This window comes from Zootoca vivipara, chromosome 9 (assembly GCF_965207765.1).
Source record: "Zootoca vivipara chromosome 9, rZooViv2.hap1.1, whole genome shotgun sequence".
In the NCBI taxonomy this organism is placed as follows: Eukaryota; Metazoa; Chordata; class Lepidosauria; order Squamata; family Lacertidae; genus Zootoca; species Zootoca vivipara.
This window is the reverse complement of record NC_142592.1, coordinates 39,659,521-39,678,126: the sequence shown is the minus strand read 5'-3', so window position 1 is coordinate 39,678,126 and position 18,606 is coordinate 39,659,521. Positions and strand designations below refer to the sequence as shown.

The following is an 18,606-nucleotide window of genomic DNA, read 5'->3' as shown; positions in this document are numbered from 1 at the left end:
CACCTTCTCTTCCAGAAGGGCAACCTTGTTTTCTAGTAGGGCAACCAACTTGCAATTGTTGCACGTGTAGCTACCCACATCCTTTGGCAAGAAAACAAACATTGCACAGGAATTGCAGGTGACAACGGTTGTTCCCTCCACCTCCATCTTGAAAACCTTGAAGTCAAGGGGGAAAGAGGAAGAGGCCTAGGTCCCCCCTAACAAACGTGTCAGACTTGCTGCCCTAGATCAAAAAGATGGGTCAAACACCCACACAAGCCTGGACAGTCACCCAAATCCAAGAGGCAGCAGCCCTAGAAAACCAGCACAAGCACACAAACAAGTAAGAAAACAAATAAGCACACAAACTTACTAACACACAGCCACAAAAGACAAAGCCACAAAACCTACAGAGTGTCTCCCAAGCTCAGCTCACTTTCTGCTCCTTCCTCAGTCGCTGCACTCCAAGCTCTGACTAACTCCGCCCACAGCTAATCACCTGACCCTCCTGACTCACACTTCTAGGTGAAAGGTCACAGCCAGAAACAAACAAGGTCACAGCCAGAAACAAACACCCACACAAGCCTGGACAGTCACCCAAATCCAAGAGGCAGCAGCCCTAGAAAACCAGCACAAGTACACAAACAAGTAAGAAAACAAATAAGCACACAAACTTACTAACACACAGCCCCAAAAGACAAAGCCACAAAACCTACAGAGTGTCTCCCAAGCTCAGCTCACTTTCCTGTGTGTCTATAGCATACTTTATGTATGCCAGTTGCCTGCGGAGGATTTGTTTTTTAATCAGATTGTTTTACACTGCCTGAGGAAATCACCACCCACTGAAATGTAGTCACTTCTGAAACTAAACTCACTATGACAGATATACACCACCATGATCCAGTTACAGCATTGTATTATATTGCATATATAGCAAAATCTCTATTATTATTGGTGGAAGGAGGAATATATAAGTTGTCCCCTTGGAGTGCAGCGAATCTAAGTATTCTGCATTGTACCATCCTGCAAATTCAGTGGAGGCCCAGCCACTTACCATCCTGAGTACAGGACTAGCTTTGCTCTCACTGTGTCCCTATATGAACTCCTTACAAAAAGTTATTTTCCATGTAAAAATCAATTGACAATCATTCATTTATGTGAGAGAAAGTAGCAGGCTGCACTTGGAAACAGTGAGGTAGGGGCTGTATTCCCCCCCTGCCCATTGTGAAATTAATGTCTGAGTTGAGAGGTCAGCTCAAATCTCAGAAGATCTCCCACATTGTGGTCTTGGTCACACTAGAGTGTGACAGAATCTAGTGTGACACTAGAGTGTGAAACCCAGAAGGAAGAGATCAAGGGAAGTCTTTAAATATTGTTAAAGAAAGTTAGTAGAGAAACAAGAATCTATGTATGGTTTTGTTCTTTTTTCTTTTTTGTATTGTGTATTTTTGTCAGATTATATGTTTGTATTGTTGTTTGTTTGAAAATGAATATATATATATTCATGGCCTGTTTTTATAAACCACAGCTAGTACATATTTGCACAGCAAATCTTGATGTACTGGCTCACTTTTGAATCCAGGACTCCACTAGTTCAGTCACTAGATTGCAATACCTCATGTTTTTTGGGAAGTCTCTTATACAACTACATTGATTAGGTCTACTTGTGTTTAGCTTGGCAGCCCAGGAACTTAAGAGTAGGGGAATGCATGTCAAAAGGAAAAGGGAAAAAGTCCACTTTCCTTGTTTACTTTGACAGAAATAGTTTTGGCATAATGTCTCAAGGATGAAGTAATCAGCAGAGAATTAATTGGCAATCAACGGAAACAACTTAGGGGAACAAATTCACAGCTTGCTGGCTAGAAATTTCTGTCTTCCACAAAGGAAAGCTACTTAGTAGTAGAAACCATGGAAAGCAAGAGAGGTCATCTAATGTTGCTGGCTGCCAAAGAATTGTGGGGCTACGAAGGTAGCAGGGAGCCATGGACCAGAAGCTCCTGCTGAACAGGTGAATAAACTTTGAAAAGGCACTGTAGTGCCACTGGCAGAAGTTTATGGTCCCATACGGCTTCCATGTGTTGGGGAGATGTTCAGCTTGAATGGGTGGATGGGAGGGGAGGGTGAGAAAGGAGCAGCTGGAAGAAGCTCCAAACAAAGTTGGGGAAAACATGTGGAATTGGGACACGTCACTCATTGTGAGCTGAGGTCCAGAGGGGTGGCAATGAGAGAGGAGGAGAAGCAAGAGAGCTTTGTGGGGAGCCTCGTCTCAGGAGGATTGTCCTGTGGAGTCCAGGTAAAGTTTGCATGTAGACTCATCCTTTCCTTAGTCAAGGAATAATTTGTGTCTTCCATATTTTGATGGGACATGACATAACAAACCATCTTGAAATTTGCATGTGGTAAATAGACCAGAAGAGAAATCCAGGCAGAAGAAGGAGACTCTATCTGAAAAAAGCACAGTCTTACTTAACTGAATGTTCATAAACGCTGAGAGTAGTAAGTACGTAGTGCAAGACGAGTTTCTTGCAGGAAGAAAGTAAATAACTGTAATTGTTTCTGTGTGGATATTCTGTGTGTGACAATATAAGCCTATAAGCCTCTCAAAGGTATAGAATACCTATCTAGGCTATGTAGATATTATGTATCTGTTGATGCACAACTGCACAGACCCAAGGTTATCCTATTTTCTCATTGTAGCAACTATTTTATTCATTCCAGGACAACTTGGCACTTTTAGTGTGGACCCCATATATATATATATATATATATATATATATATATATATATATATGGCAAATTGTACCTAGAGGTGACTCTATCTAGATCTTATATCTTCTTCTTTTATAACCATTGCATTTTCTCTAATGCAATGTAACTCATTTTCAAAATCTTTTTTTTTTTTAAGATCCAATAAAACTCTGCAAATGAAAGCCAACTAAGAGACATTTAATGTAGCAGGAAGCCTGAAAGGCATATTTATCTCTCTTGATCATTGAAAATGAAAGCCTGATATGCTTAGCATAGTAATCAGAGAATAAGCAATGAAGCATATAATTTTATTGCATCAAATTCTATGGGCAAAATTGGGCAAAAGAGTTTTAAAGACCGAGGCACAAAAGGTATCTCCAGCTTTGTTTAAAATCTCAATAGCTACAATTTTTCATGCACAAATTTCACTTCACATTTTGAGTAGAAACATATGTCTTTATTAAATCTATCAATTGGGCAAATTCTTTATTTGCTATCAGATCTGAATTACCTTATTATGTGCAATATTATTTAACAAGTTGAGTGACACAAATGCATTTCCCCCTTCATTCTAAGGACTCTACTAATAGCATGTAATTCATATATGGACCAAATTACCTGAGTTCAATGAGACTTCTTGCCCGATCCTGAGACTTTCTGCATGAGCATGTCAGTCTCGAAGATAATGCATTTTAACTGCTTATAACAGCATAAGGTTTGGTAAGCTAATGGCATGGTAAGCCATTGCTACCCAGTAATATCTATCAATCAATCAATCAATCAATCAATCACAGATATGTTTATTTTTGTATTTACTATCAGTGTACCAATCATTTAAACCGTAGTCTGCATTAGGATACCGTATTTCAGCACAATAATGCAATATTGTGCTGGAATATGGTAATAAAGTAATAGGGGGCTGAGGATTTTCCAGAGGAAAAAAATTCTTGCCACTTTCAACTTTCTTCAGTTAGTCTGGATGGAAGTGTTTAACCAGTGCATTGCTTTTAAAAAAAAGTGCAAAAGCAGCCTGTGTTTTAACAGCAGAAGCAATTGAATATGTTAATTATAACAACTGAAATCTGAATCACATCTCTCCTAATTCAAACACCATTTTTAAGTCAGCGGAAAAACCTGCATTGGTTTTCTGGATTATACCCCAATAGAACATGGAAATGTGTGTCAAGCTCTCCTGTTTTGCTCAAAATTGTATGAGAGCAGATTACAAATATCTGAGCAACTGAAAACTAGTTAAAGGTCTTTAACCTTCCTTAGCAACACTCCCACTATTCCTGGCCCAGTATTGTTTTTCTCAATAGATGCAGGCAAAAGCAGACCTCACTTCCTCACATTCTTGTATTAAGTACAGCATGTTCTCATCAGGCTGCAGGAGATAGCAGCCTCTCAGAAATGAAGGCCATATTTGGCAATGGGACAGAATAACCTTGAATATCTGCAGCTGTATTTGGGGGGGGGTAGTAAGAGTTCTGTGGTGATGAAAATTGAGGGGGTGAACATTTCCCCTTTGCCGTAAGGATTTAAGACAGATGCACATAAAATCTCTCTTCTCTATGTCTCTGCTTATCTCTGTCATATGTAGGAATAAAATATATTGGAAATAGAATACCTTGGGGAGAAATGTTGAAAGCAAATGGGAAAGGGTAAATTGGGGGGGGGATCTGAAGTTGGGAACTGACATATTTGCACATTATTTGGCTGCAGAGTGTAGAATCCTGGTGACCTGAGAGCATCACACACGTCTCGTTGCAGCAGATGTTGGTTTTTTTATCATATGGAAGAGGAAAGTCATGTGAGGAGAAGGGATGAGAAATGAGGATATAGAATAGGAATGTCAGTTTCCCCAGACATTCTTTGGGGATGGTGGGATTCATGACTAAAAGAGATGGAGAGATTCATGTTGGTGGTCATACCTGTTTGTTTGTATTTTTCAAATAGCATTTGATAGTCTCACCCTCCATGAAATTGTCCAATCCTTTTTCAAAGCCCTCCAAGCTGATGGCTGTCCTGTGGGAGTGAGTTCCATAGTTTACCTAGGGGTGAAGGTTGGATTTTTTGATCCAACGGAGTTCAGACTCATTCGCCCGTTGCCCCCTACCTTCCTGCTGCCCCATAAGTGCTTTGCTCTCTCAGCATTAGCACTTTTGGCGTAGCAACTCAACACTGCATGGAGGCAGACTCAGGGCCGGCCCTACGGCCAGGCTGGGTGGCGCAGGGCACCACGGCGACGGCCCGCCAGGAGGGCACCGCGAGCTGCGCCCGCCCACTGACCGGCCGGTCCGCCGGTCTGCCACGCAGCTGTGCCCATGGCAACCGCGCTGTGCCTGCCCGCCCACTGCGCAGCAGCGCCTGTGGCAGCCACGCTGCGCCCACCCGCCCACCGCGCTGGGAAATGGGGTGGGAGGGCGCCGGAGGGATCCAGCGCACCACGGCACCAGGGGCGCTTAAGACGGCCCTGGGCAGACTGTATGGAGGTCAGCTTTGGGCAGGAGGAGGGTTGACGCACTCCTCATCACTCAGTGCCGACATCACCTTTCAATACGATGGCACCAGATCCATATTTCATCGCACAGATCTACTGCCATTGTGTCTAGCTTGGCCCATATTTGTAACACCATTTCATTTCAGCAGACGTGGAATGAATGCTGACTAGCACTGCAGCCGTATTTTGTTTTGTTCTGTTTCAACACAAGCACAGGGCTTGATTCAAACTTTGGCAGAGCTAATGGGAATCCTTCCAGCAAGATTTGGCTCAAGAAGTTCCCCCACAGGATATGTTCTCACGTGGACTTGCTCCGGCAGTCAGCCCTTCTCCTGAGCCAACTGGATCAACTGCCTTCCATGGAATGGCTTGAAGAAGAAGAAGAAGAAGAAGAAATTATCACTTATGTCAGTGAGAAATTCTAATATAGTGGCAGCAAAATTTGTTTTCCAATAGGCACTGCATTAATAAAATACATGCTTGTAGATGAGGCAAGATTGGTTGAGAATCAAGGGAGAATCAAGTGCTTTTGTGAATTTTTCTTCTTCTTTCCTTGGTCACCTATGGAGATGCCATGGTATCCACAGCCGCTGGGTTGGCAACCCCCACGCTAAACCCTTATTTGCACAGTCCCTATATATGTACAAACTCTACATACTCCATAGTGTGTGGTTGTGTGCACACTATACCTTTAAAGCACATTCAAAACATGTGAATTACCCTCAAAGAATTCTGGGCACTGTAGTTTATTAAGGGTTGCTGAGACCTGTAACTCCATGGGGGATAAACTGCAATGCCCAGAACTCTTTGAGGGGAAGCATGTGCTTTAAAGCATGTGCTTTACAGATATCGTGTGTATGCAGCTTACATGCATAGTTGAGAACATTGCTATGGAGTCATAGCATGAGACCCCACACCCACTTGCATGCTTATGACTGAGGCACTTCCCTCAGCTGTGGCTGCTGACATCTTGAAATTAACCTTCAGTGCTGTTTTTAGGCTGATTCTGCTGTTCTGCTGGGTTTAATTTTTTAAAAAACAAAACCCAAACATTTTCCCATTGATACAGTTGTGATTGTTTTGAAACTATGGGCGGGCAGGCGGGGGGGGGGGGTGAGAGGAGAGCTGGGAGGGGTAAGAGATTGTAAAATGTAGACATAGAGAACCAAACACTGGACTGTCCTGCTGGCTGGATCTAGAGGCACAGATTCTAGAGGCACAGATTCTGAAGGAGCTTGGGTTGGGGCCAGAGCCCTTTCTAGAGCCCAGAACATTGGGTAGAAAGGGGGAAGAGAACTGTAAGCTCAACAGAAAGCCAAAAAAAGCATGCATTTGCATGGAACATGTGTCTGCCTCCCTGTCTGAGATGTAGGGAAACCTGTGATCTGATAATGTCAAGGTGACCTGGCTTTTGAAGGGATCCCAGTCACATGGGGAAATTTGTACACCTTTCACAGTGTCAGGAAATACACACACCCTCCAGCAGGTCAGGGCTTAGACTGGGATCATGGAGAGGAGGTGTGGCTCGGTGGCAGAGCACATGCTTTGCTTGCAGAAGGTCCAGGTTTATCCTCTGATATCTCCTGAAACCCTGGACAGCTGCTGCCAGTCGACGATACCGAGATAGATGGGCTTGGTATAAGGTCGGTTCCTATAGCCTATGTCTCTAATGCCCCTTGAGGGACAGCCTGAGGCTGCCACCCTTGGTGACACCTTGGCCCTCAAAAGCTGTGACACTGAGGGGTCCAAAACACCCTGATGGGGCCCTCTCCCAATATCTGGTCCAGCATCACAGACCCATGCCAAAACCTCAGACCTGAGATGAGAATGTCTACTCAACAACCCAAGGTTTGCTGCCCTTCAGCTTTACTTTGGAGAAAGAGACAAGCTTGAACGTTATTATGTTTGGATGAAGAGGCAAGCCTTAAAATGAAACTCCTTCATCTCTGCCTCTTAGCTGCTGTTACAACTAAGAAGTCCCACATATAATCTTGCCTAACCCAACTCTGGCTTCTGCTGGACAGCTTCCCAACTGGTCCAGGCCACTGGATCAGTTCATGCTCTGACTGTTGGTGGCCACTGCCCTGCTCTGGGTTGATAGAAATCGACACAAACTCTGCTTGTCTAAAGGACAAACAACAAAAGAGTGCGGCCACCACAAGCAATAAGGGACCTGTCATACTACCTTCAGCTGTGTGAAAATATAAGTACAACCAAAACAATTGTCCCCAGTCTTGTATTATAAACAGTAGGCACAGGGAAATGGCATTGTTTTGTAAACGATACTGTTGTCTCGCCAGCGGTAAAGAATGTTACACATCAAAATCAATAGGAATTCAAAGGATGATAATATGGGAAATGGAGGAGAGGAACGGGCCTCAGGAGACCCAGAAAATGCAACATCTGGGATTTGTGTTTGAAATTTTACAGTTTATGTTTTATAGAACCTGTGATCAAGAAGGTCAGGTTTTGGATCCCCAGATGTGAGGGGATTTATTGCTGCCTTTCATATCCTAAACGAAGCAAGATCAAAGTCACCTCGTCTCATAGGACCAGGGCTGCCGAAAAGCGGGTGCATCCTCTTCTTTGGTCTATTTGACCTCAGAGATTTGTGCTACCGTTTCAGCCTTTTGATATTACAGTACAGACTTTGGTCCTTCTCTGCTGGGAATGGCTGATCAGACATTTTCATTACGGAATTCATTTTAAAAGGAAAGACTGTTTATTTGGAGGGGAAAAGGGGGGAAACGATTAATTATTAATAAGAATTTATAGAGAAAGTCAGTGAAAATATTATTACCAGTGAAATATGGTACGGCTGGTACTTCAGAAATTTTTCCCCCAGCAAATCATAGAGAGTAAAAGTGTGTGTGTGAGAGAGAGGGAGGGAGGGAGGGAGGGAGGGAGGGAGGGAGGGAGGGAGGGAAAGAAAGAAAGAAAGAAAGAAAGAAAGAAAGAAAGAAAGAAAGAAAGAAAGAAAGAAAGAAAGAAAGAAAGAAAGAGTGGTAAGCAGGTTCCAAGGACCTGGAGAAGATATTTTATTTTAACAGTTTGATAATGCAGACACCAATTTCTGTATCAGTACTCGGTTTAACGTTGACTATATATGTATATCATCTTGGCCTTAAAGCAACTTACCTGGAAGAGGGGCACATATGGATGAGGCTCCTTCCTGCTTTTGGCCTGAAGTTCTAGAACTGAACTGTACGTATGGAAGAATTTTGTGGTGGGGTGGGTGGAACTTGTCCAAAAACCCTGCACCAACACCCCACTTTGAAACGTGTGCAGCTTGCATGCCTTAATTTGTAGAATAGCAGGCCACGGAGCTCAAGTCTACCTGAAAACCAGGCATTTGGGACAGTATGTTTAGGAGAAGGAGAGGGGATGATTATGATGGTGATGATCAGGGCCGGCTCTAAGGCAAGGCTGGATAGCGCAATGCACCAGGGTGCCGGGCCGCCAGGGGGCGCCGCACTGCTGCGCCCGCCAGACAGCCGCTCTGGGAAAAGGGGGGGCGGACGCCGGAGGGATCTTTGCACCACAGCGCCAGGGCGCCAGATATGCTTAAGACGGCCCTGGTGATGATTGTGAACTGCCCTTCAACAAGAATTCTCAGACTGGTAAGCAATCTACAGTAAAACACAGAATAAAAACATCGACAACAAAAACCACAGTTATCGTAATCATCATATATATAGCAGCACAGACCATAATCGTAAAGTGATGGAGGAGGCATCTCATTAACCTGTGCAGGCCAGGTGGAACAGATACATCTTCAGTTGGTGGTGAAAAAACTACAGATCCCATTGGTCCTGAGCCACACTGGCTGGGGATGATGGGAGTTGGTGTAGACTGAAGGTGCAATTCTATGCTCATGTACTTGAGCTCAGTGGGACTTATGTCTGAGTAAGTATATACATATGGGATAGAATTGCATGGATGGAAAAGGGTGCCACACTGGAGTGGCAGAGGTGGCATTGTCCATTTGGTAATGTGAAACCTGTTTATTTGAAATTGTAAAACTTAAGACATTTGAAAGGGGGGGGACTGCAAAACTAAGATTGAAATATTCTGTTGAACTCAGCTAGACTTCTTTTTGAACAGCCATAGGATCAGAGTGCTTGTCTTTTTGTGTGTGCAATCTTAGCACTGTCAATTATTAACACACATAAAACAAGAAGGAAACTATATTTCATTAAATATGGAAATGAACTCATATTTATTCGTATTTGAACCAACTCCGACTAATTCCTAAGGGTACCAGTGGCTGGGTTGGAGCTGTTCCCAGGCTGTTAGGAGATGAAGGTCATACTTCAATGGAAGGGTAATTGAATTTTCTCAGGGGCTTACCATAAGACCAAGCAGCTGAAATACATGAATTCTGCGTCTCTGCCATTTTTAATATTATTTTGTCAGTCATTTCTCAAACGAGAAACTATGCAATTCTGATTAATCATGATATAAACCTTATGGATGATGGCCAGCAATACTGACTTAGCCCTCTCAAGGCAATAACAAAATCCTCCCCAGTTTAATGAAAAGCAAATTAGCACAACTCCTGAGCAACTCGAGGAAAGTTGTGGTTAAACATCCATTTGTAAAGCAAAATGGGACACACAGTGAATCAATCATGGAATTGTTTTCCCATAGGCCCAGCCTCTGCTTGTATTACCTCAAGTCCTTTCATTCCCTTTTGTGTGAATCAGTTTGTGTACAGCTAGTGACCTAACATCAGGGAGGCACAGGGGAAATTGCCCCAGGCACAAAACTGTTAGGAACGCAAAATTTGGTATCGTAATGCCTTAGACACATGTTGTGAATGTGGCCATAAAATAAACCCATCAGACCTGCAACAAAATTTTGCAGCATAGAGCCACAGGATTCCAGCCACTTCTTTCTATTCTTGCTTTCCCTGATTTTCTGATCCCCTCCCTCTCTATAAGCATTCGACGAATATGGAACACTCAGTCCTCACTGGGCTGTTCTAAAGTCTCTCTTTGGTTTTTCCCTATTGATTTGTACTTCTGCAAACCTTGGTTGCCCCCCCAGCCTACAGCTGCTATCTCCTTGTATGCTACTGGTGCTGTTTCGGTGACATACACAATGACACTCAAGAGTCTGAACACTGGAAGTAGAAGGAAATGCTAAGAGGCATTGTTTTATTGGATCATTTTTGTTGTTGGAGAGAGTCAGGCCAAGCAACTGAACTTCAGACTCCTTTATTTTCCATTTAAAGGTTGTTTATACGCAGAATGCATAGCTGCCAAGTTTTCCCTTTTCTCGCGAGGAAGCCTATTCAGCATAAGGGAATTTCCCTTTAAAAAAGGGAGAACTTGGCAGCTATGAGAATGTAGTATCAGAAAAACAGATAATACAGGGAAAAAATGTGGTGGTTGTTTTTTCTTCAGCCAACAGACACTTGTAGATTGATTAATCCAATATATAAGGTTCCAGTTAACAAATAAACAGTTTTGCTGTGATGAACTGACAGATTAAGCCCCAAACCCTCATCATATCAATAAAACATGGCTTTCCACTTGACAGTTAGGATTTAAATTGTTCCAGAATAAAATGAATTGTAGCTGTATCTTCTCAGAAGACATTTCAAACATTCTCCCTTTCGTACATTTGTCTTTAAAAAGAATTCAGTCTATTCATTTCTATTGTAAACAAGTATGTATTTAGCCAAGCTTGAATTAAAGGGGAAGCCTTATTTCTCCAAGTCTTTCAACGATAAGGTGCTTGCCAGCTGCTTCCTACTTTCTCTGTCGTAAGAACATTTTTAAGGCGCAACAGAGTCAACGGCCTTGTCGGCCTTATGCCAATTTATCTAATAACATTCGATCCGATAGGATCTAATTTTCTGGCATTTTCATCAAGTCTAGGCGAGGAACACAGGAAGGAGTCTTATACTGAGTCAGATTATACTGAGTACACCTTGCTCTGGACTGTCTACACAGACTGGCAGCAGCTCTCCAGGATTTCAAACAGCAGTTGGCAAGGCAGTGCTCAGCTGGCCTCCTGTCACAATCATTGGGAGTGGCAAGGCCAGCATGTGGGCAGCAGTGGAAGTGCCAGATCTGCTTTGCCAGGGCACTGCACCAGAATCACCGGTGCCTCTCCCTCTCTCCCTACTACTAAGCAGCAGCAAAATGTGGGGCAGGAAGTCAGGGGAGCACTACTCCTCCACCCCAGTGATTGCCACTGAGCAGGAGACATTCCCAGCCCTATTTGGTGTCAGGGGACCACCAGGGGTCAGCGGAGAGACCAGAAAGTGCGGACAAGGACTCTCCGATTAAGGAAGAGCCAGGCAGTGCAGAGGAACTGTCCGCAGGAGGTGGTACTGACCCTCAGGAAGCGGTGCAGTCCCTTGAGGGTGCTGGAGGGGGAAGGTCCTCAGAGGGAAGCATTAGGGTGTCAGACCAGAGCGCTCAAGAGGGGGAGGTGTCAGAGGAAACAGCACCAGCCCCCCAGCTGGGTAGTTCCAATGGAGAGAGGGTTCTCCACCAGCCCCATCACCCCAACAATGGAGGGGTGAAAAGAGGCGTGCAGAGAGGAGGAGATTCTGAACGCCCAGTGTGTTTTGTTGGAGGAAGTCATGAAGGGTGGTGCTTCCGGATTCTGACTCGGGATAGTACAGTCATGCTTTTGATTGCTCTGTCTTGTACACTGAGGTCCAGCGCCGAGGGCCTTCTGGCGGTTCCCTCGCTACGAGAAGCCAAGTTACAGGGAACCAGGCAGAGGGCCTTCTTGGTAGTGGCACCCACTCTGTGGAATGCCCTCCCACCAGAGGTCAAAGAGAACAATTACCAGACCTTTAGAAGGCATCTCAAGGCAGCCCTGTTTAGGGAAGCTTTTAATGTTTGATGGATTTCTGTATTTTAATATTTTGTTGGAAGCTGCCCAGAGTGGCTGGGGGAACCCATCCAGATGGGTGGGGTATTATTAAATTATTATTATTATTATTATTATTATTATTATTATTATTATTATTATGTATATAAATAAAACTCTGTAAAAACCAGCCACAGAGTTTGGAGCAGATTACTCGTGAGGAAGCCACTACAGCACCATTACATTTGGTCATGGATTAAACCTTGGGTTTTCTACATACAAGGCAGATGCTACTGGCCCTTCTCTAATTATTATTATTATTATTATTATTATTATTATTATTATTATTATGTGATAAAACATCAAACATTAAAAACTTCCCTAAACAGGGCTGCCTTCAGAAAGCCAGATAGTTGTTTATTTCCTTGACATCTGATGAGAGGGTGTTCCACAGGGCGGGTGCCCCTCCAGACTGGGAGAAGTGGGGACAGCTAATTTAACTCATCCATGACTTAAAGCTACTATTTGCATGCCAGTGGAGGCTTCCCTCAAAATGGCAAGGATCCCTTTTGGTGAGGTTGTTTCCGTCTGACCTTGGCAGGGAGAGATGCAGTTAAACTTCCCCTCCCCATCCCACACAGTCCCCAGGCAGCTCAGGATTTCCTTCCATTTAGTAAATAGTTTTACACAACAACAAGTCCACTGTCTCTTTGGTCCTGTGGGGGTTCTCCCTCTTTGCAACACCAGCAAGCAGATGTGTCATTCTGAAATTCATATTCCAATGAAGTTGGAGAGAAGTACCCATTAAACTCCTGTTAAACTCACTTGGGTGGGGTATAAATAAATTATTATTATTATCATGGGACAAACGAAAGTGTGGATGAGCGCTTAGATTTGTGTAACTGAAGCAGATTAAAGCACTCTGTCGCTCTAGTACAACTCTGTCACTCTAGTACTGTACAACAAATCCACTTTAAAAAAAGAATTAGACCTCTCACACTTTGGAAACTGATAAGGAAATGTGAAGAAATGAATGGAAGAAAATGTTGAAAATAACATTTGTTAAACAACCAGAAGCCTTCCTGTTAGGTATTTTAGGTCAAGATCTGCCAAAAGAGAACAGGACATTATTCATGTATGCTACTACGGCGGTGAGAATTTTGATAGCACAAAGGTGGAAGACTAGAGAGATTCCAACTAAAGAACTAAATAACAATGGCAAGAGAAATTGATGAACTATGCAGAACTGGCAAAATTGACGGACAGACTTGGAGAAAAAGACAACAGTGACTTTGAAAAAGAGTGGGAACCATTTATAACATACTTGCAGAAACAAAGGAAGACTTGATGGCAGGATTTAAATAAACATTCACATCTTTATTAACAAAGAACATTTAAAACAATAAAAGAAATGATACAGTAGATTTTTAAGAAACAGCAGTATGTAACAAGAAGGAAACAAACCAGAAGTGGAAATTGGGGGAAGCCCAAGAGGGGAGGGAAGAAGTGATGTAACATAAATGTTATTGATATGAGATGTATGTAATGATAGAAAAAGAAAAGTGAATAAAAATTTAATAATAATAAAAAGGAAATGCACTGAAAAGTGTGGAATGAACCATGATTAACAGGACAAAATAAAAGCAGCCCACAAGCAAATCAGGACAAGCGTAAGTTAGATACACATAGTCATATAATCTCCTGGCAAAAATGTCAGAATGAATGCTCAATAAAGACCAGGTAGGATCTAACCTCTATGTAAACTTTATGCAAGCAAATCAGGATGAATGCTCAATAGATTGCCTAGACTCCATTAGTCTTTTGGGGCCTGTGAGTGATGCACACCATTCAAAGGCTTCTTTCCTTTCACTGTCAACCCTATGTAAGGGATGTTTTGAATATGCAGAAACAGCACATGCCACAGTCCTGCCTAGACAGCAGCACTTCAGGCTGTATAGGAAAGCTTGAAGGCTTGAATGCTTCCCTGCATTAAACATTTCTGCACATAGAAAACTAGCTTGTCAAGGATAAGGCTTTTTTCTGAATGGCTACTTTTCTAGAGATGGGGAGTGTGCATAGAAGGACCATAGCTCAGAGCTAGAGCATCTGCCTTGCAAGCAGAAGGTCCCCCAGTCAATCCCCAGCATCTTCAAGTGAGGCAGGGAGGAGGCCATTGTCTGAAATCCTGGAATGCTGCAGCCAGTCACAATAGAAAGTACTGGGCTAGATGGACCAATGGACTGGCTTGGTATAAGGCAAGTTCCTATGTTCCTTCGGAGGGCTGTTCAACACATGCCATTCCTCACCTGGCGCTGTGAGGGCTGTACTATGTGTTATTTCGGCACATTCAAACTGAGTCTGAAAGAGCAGGAAATCAAAGCAGGTTTTATCATCCTTTTCTTACAACAGGAACACAAAGATGAAAGCTCTGGTTGTGCCCATTGTGGGCGCCCTGACACTTCTCCTCTTCTTCCACCTCCTGCCCAGCAGCAACTGTCAGAAGGCATTTCAGAATCACATTCAGGAGTGGAATTACAGAGAAGGAGGTAAGAGGAGCTAGCAAGCCAAGGCAGAGGCAGGAGTCATTTGTAAGCTCCTTGCGGGCAGGGGCCTGTCCACTTTTAGTTTTCTAACTCTGCAAGGCGCCCATGCGCACTGATAACACCGTCTTAATATGAAGAAGAACGTTTCTGATAAAGGCTTGTGTGAATTCTAGTTTCCTGCCCAGTCTTGAGCTCCGCACCAGTAGGGTTGCCATATTTCGAAAAGTGAAAACCCAGACACAAAAGTTGTTGAGCTTTTCCCTGGACATTTCAGCCCAGACATATGTTTCTGACAACCAAATCCTGCTTATTATGGATCTATGGCAACCCTTCACACTACAGGAAGCCAAACTATGGACAAATACAATGCTATTTGTGTATATGCAGGTATTGGGAGTTGAAGTGCCACCTGCTAACTGTGAATGAGTCTTAGCACTATGGTTTTGCCTAAAGGAAGGGTGGGGCATCTCAACACCTGCCCTGCAGAAGAGGTACAATCACATGCTTCCAGCACAGAATTTTATCTTTGAATGAATGCATTTACTACCCCAGATAGTGTATCAGTTGCAATTATTATTTGTGGGATGTGATTGCACAAGTAGTAAGGTTCTTAGGCTACAGTCCTCAATGAGATTTACCTCTAAGTAAATATGTTTAAGCTCAGAGGTGTAGCTAGGGAGGATGGGGGGCACTGGGTGCCACGCCACGGGGGGGCAGCACTTACCATGGGGCTTGCAGGGTTCCCAAGCCACGTGTCTCTCCTGGGAGTGACATGGTTGCTCGGGCACCTGCAGGCTCCACGCTGCCCTGAGCGGCAGCATGGGGCTTGTGTCTGCCTGCTGCCTCCCCCTCAGCTGCCCTACAGCTGAGGAGGAGGAAGTGGGCGGACTCCTTGAGTGCATGTGCCGCCCTGGGCACCCGAGCGGCTAGCTACACCACTGCCTAGGCTTGCAGTGTTTGCGGCAAAGACATTTCCCACCCACCCCCATCTTGGGCCACTGAAGCAGAAAACGCTCATGTAGATCACACCGACATCTTACATTTAGAAGCACATGTTTTCCCTCAAAGAATCGTGGGTTTGTCCATGGTGCTAGGAACTGTAGCTCTGGGGGAGGGTGGTGGATTATAGTTCCCAGGGTTCTTGGGGAAGCCATGTGCTTTTAATTGTCTGGTGTGAGTGCGACTCTTGTTGCTTTGAAAATGTGGCAAACAATATTCCGCCATTCAGTTCCCTCCAACACTTTGCATTCTTTGGTGCTTGTGACTGATTGCTGTTGCCTTTTAGAAGTGGTGAACTCAAGAGCAGTTGTCTCCACAGCAGGCATCTCTCACTCCAGTAGCTCTTCTCCACCTCTGTCATGCAGGGATGAGGAGATATCAATGCAATTAGTGCTGGAACAGGGGTTGTGGCATGAAACATAAAACCCTGGGTATTTCAGAATGGTCTAGAGAAAACCAAGGAACAGGGCCTGTTTCTGTAACTCGGGTCAAAGGATTTTCCAGCTTGATCTCTTCTCATTCCATCTCGCTTTATCTCACCTGACCTATTATTTATTAGAAATATTTTAATCCTGCTTTTCTACAGATTATGCCCAAGGCAACTAACAACAACGTCGGCATAGAAATTCTAACCATTAAAAGAAAAATATCAAATTCAGAAATACAAATCCGTGAATGATGGGGGTTAAAATATTAGTGAGGAGCAGACAAAATATTAATAGAATAATATAAGCAGCAGAAAGAGCAACATTTAGGAAGGAATAACAAACTTAACAGGAAGCTTTTTGAACACAGGGAGGCCGTCAGTGATGGGAAGGGTGAGTCTCTCTAGGATGAGAATTTCTCCATTTTCATAGGACTAGAAACATGGTGTTGAAAAAAGCAAAAAGCAGTCTTCGGGAACTGAATGTGCCAGATTTTGTGCACCTGACTGCAATCCCACAGACACATACCTCTGGATCATACGCAACATGTCTATATTTATAGTGTTACTGAATCCATGAAGATTTAGGTGTACTGGAAGATAAAATAACTGATTAATGACTTGTTTCTCCCTCCCTGAATCTTTTCTTTCCCCTCATTCTCACGTGAATTCTGATTTCGCAGCAGATAAAGTGAATATCCAAGGCATAAAGAGTTTTACACGTACACTGGAAAAGTGGGGGAACAGCATATTTTGGCAAATGAAGCACTCTTTGTTGAGTCACCCTGACGCACTCTTGCCTGAACTTTCCAGGTAAGAATACAAGAGCATTGCTGGCCTTTTCTCTGCTCTGCTTTCTCTGGAACAGAGAATTCCCCAGTGTTGAATAATAATAATAATAATAATAATAATAATAATAATAATAATAATAATACCTTCATTGTCAATGTACAACCTTTGTACAATGAAATTAACCGAGCCTTGTCGCACAACACACCAACCCCCGAAAGTCAGTTGCACTACATTATTTTCCACTCAGCAGCCTAACAGCCCATGGATAGGAACTGTTTTTTAGCCTGTTGGTACAACTGATTATACCCCAAAGGGAAAAACTAGGTTTTTAGCCTTAAAACTCTGTTAGTGATGGAGAGTCACTAGAATGGGAAGAAATATGCCTGGGTTGTCCCAACTTCTAGTGTAAAAACAGACCAACACTCAAAGTGATGAGCCCATTTTTTCTCATACCAGGGATACTCTGAAAAGGAGAGGGTGTGGTAAATTCTGGATTGAGGGAGGGGAAAGTGAAGGAAGGCAGAGACTTGGAACAGAAATCCTATGGGCTGGGCAAAGGAGAATTCATGGAGGTACGGAAAGTTATCTACATTAAACAACAGCATGGGTGTCATGAGCCTCAACCCCAAATTGGCTTGTTTTCAAGCATTTCAGTTTAATCAGTTTAATAACTGATATGCAATTCAAGGTGGGGGTGGGTGGGTCCAATTCCCCTTTAGGCAAAAAATTCTCTTTTATTTATCATCCAGATATGATGGGAAAAGTTGAAGCAGAGCTTGGGGGGAGAGGGGGGGAGCAAAATGTTCTTAAAAACCCATCCCATTTCCAACAAATCAGTAAAATTAACCCTACCTATATTTGGCAGAAACAATAAAAAGTGGGTTTCAATGGGGAGAGATACCAGAACGTTTTGGATCTGCTTGCTTATATTTTGAATCAGTTATGGCACCAGCTGTGAGCATGAAAGACTCCCATGTGGACAACATGCTCTTAAAAGTGAGTGTAAATCTTAGCGTGAGTGGTAGTTAACTGTTCAGATATTTCTAATGGGCTGTTTATATGGGAAGAAATGTCAACGTAAATATATAATAAATGTTGATGCTAATATTTTTTTCCCCGACGATTACACTGCATAAATGTTGTTTCTGTTAGATCAGAAATGCTTTTAGCAGCAGTTTCTGTTTGCATCTGTGTTCAAAGGCGGCTTATACCCCTACCAAGGAGAAAATTCTTCCGAACACAGACTTGCTGCTGATGCTGAGTAGACATCCCAAGGTCTGCCCTTTAAGAGGCTAGTGGTTAACAGCAGGACTCAGGTGTAAGTCCCATTGGAATTGGTAATGAATGGTTGCAGCCTAAGAGCGCTGTGTGTCAAAAAGTCCTTGAGTCAGATCTCCACTCAGGTTCCCTCCAGGCTGCCGCCATTTTGCAGGATGGATTCAAGCACCTCCTGGAACTTTAGGTTTGCACAGTTCAAGTGAATTAAAGGGCTTTGTCACCCAACTGCAACAAATCAACTTTAAAGAAGAACTGGGTTTTTTGCAGTTTGGAAAGTGATGGAGAAATGTATTCAAAAGAGGGGTGTGTGTGTGAATGAATGATCAACAGGGAAATGTGTAAACAGGATGAGTGTTAGTTTTCATATAACCACCTTGCAAACAAAGCAGAATGAAAGGTCAGTAAAGACCAGGTGAGGAATGGCATGTGTTGAATTGCCCTCCAAAGGGTATGACTGAACCTTCGCAAAAACTTTGTTCGAGCAAATATGGATGAATGCCAAATAAAAA

General features: G+C 43.3%; 1 protein-coding gene across 9 annotated transcripts in view; it reads left to right on the top strand.

Annotated features, from left to right (window-relative positions):
- The window catches only part of LOC148684609 (uncharacterized), a 34,876-nt gene that overhangs the window by 15,080 nt on the left and 1,190 nt on the right, over positions 1 to 18,606 (top strand). For 4 of the 9 annotated variants that reach the window (XM_088652027.1, XM_088652025.1, XM_088652028.1 and 1 more), the window contains 2 exons: positions 14,471 to 14,607; positions 16,711 to 16,840. In XM_088652027.1, the coding sequence (XP_088508153.1) occupies positions 14,481 to 14,607; positions 16,711 to 16,840 (257 nt within the window). In that variant the 5' untranslated portion in view covers positions 14,471 to 14,480. Of the gene's footprint in view, positions 1 to 1,713; positions 1,988 to 2,141; positions 2,273 to 14,470; positions 14,608 to 16,710; positions 16,841 to 18,606 lie in introns of those variants that run through there. The other 5 variants (XM_088652023.1, XM_088652022.1, XM_088652029.1 and 2 more) reach the window with 5 other exon arrangements.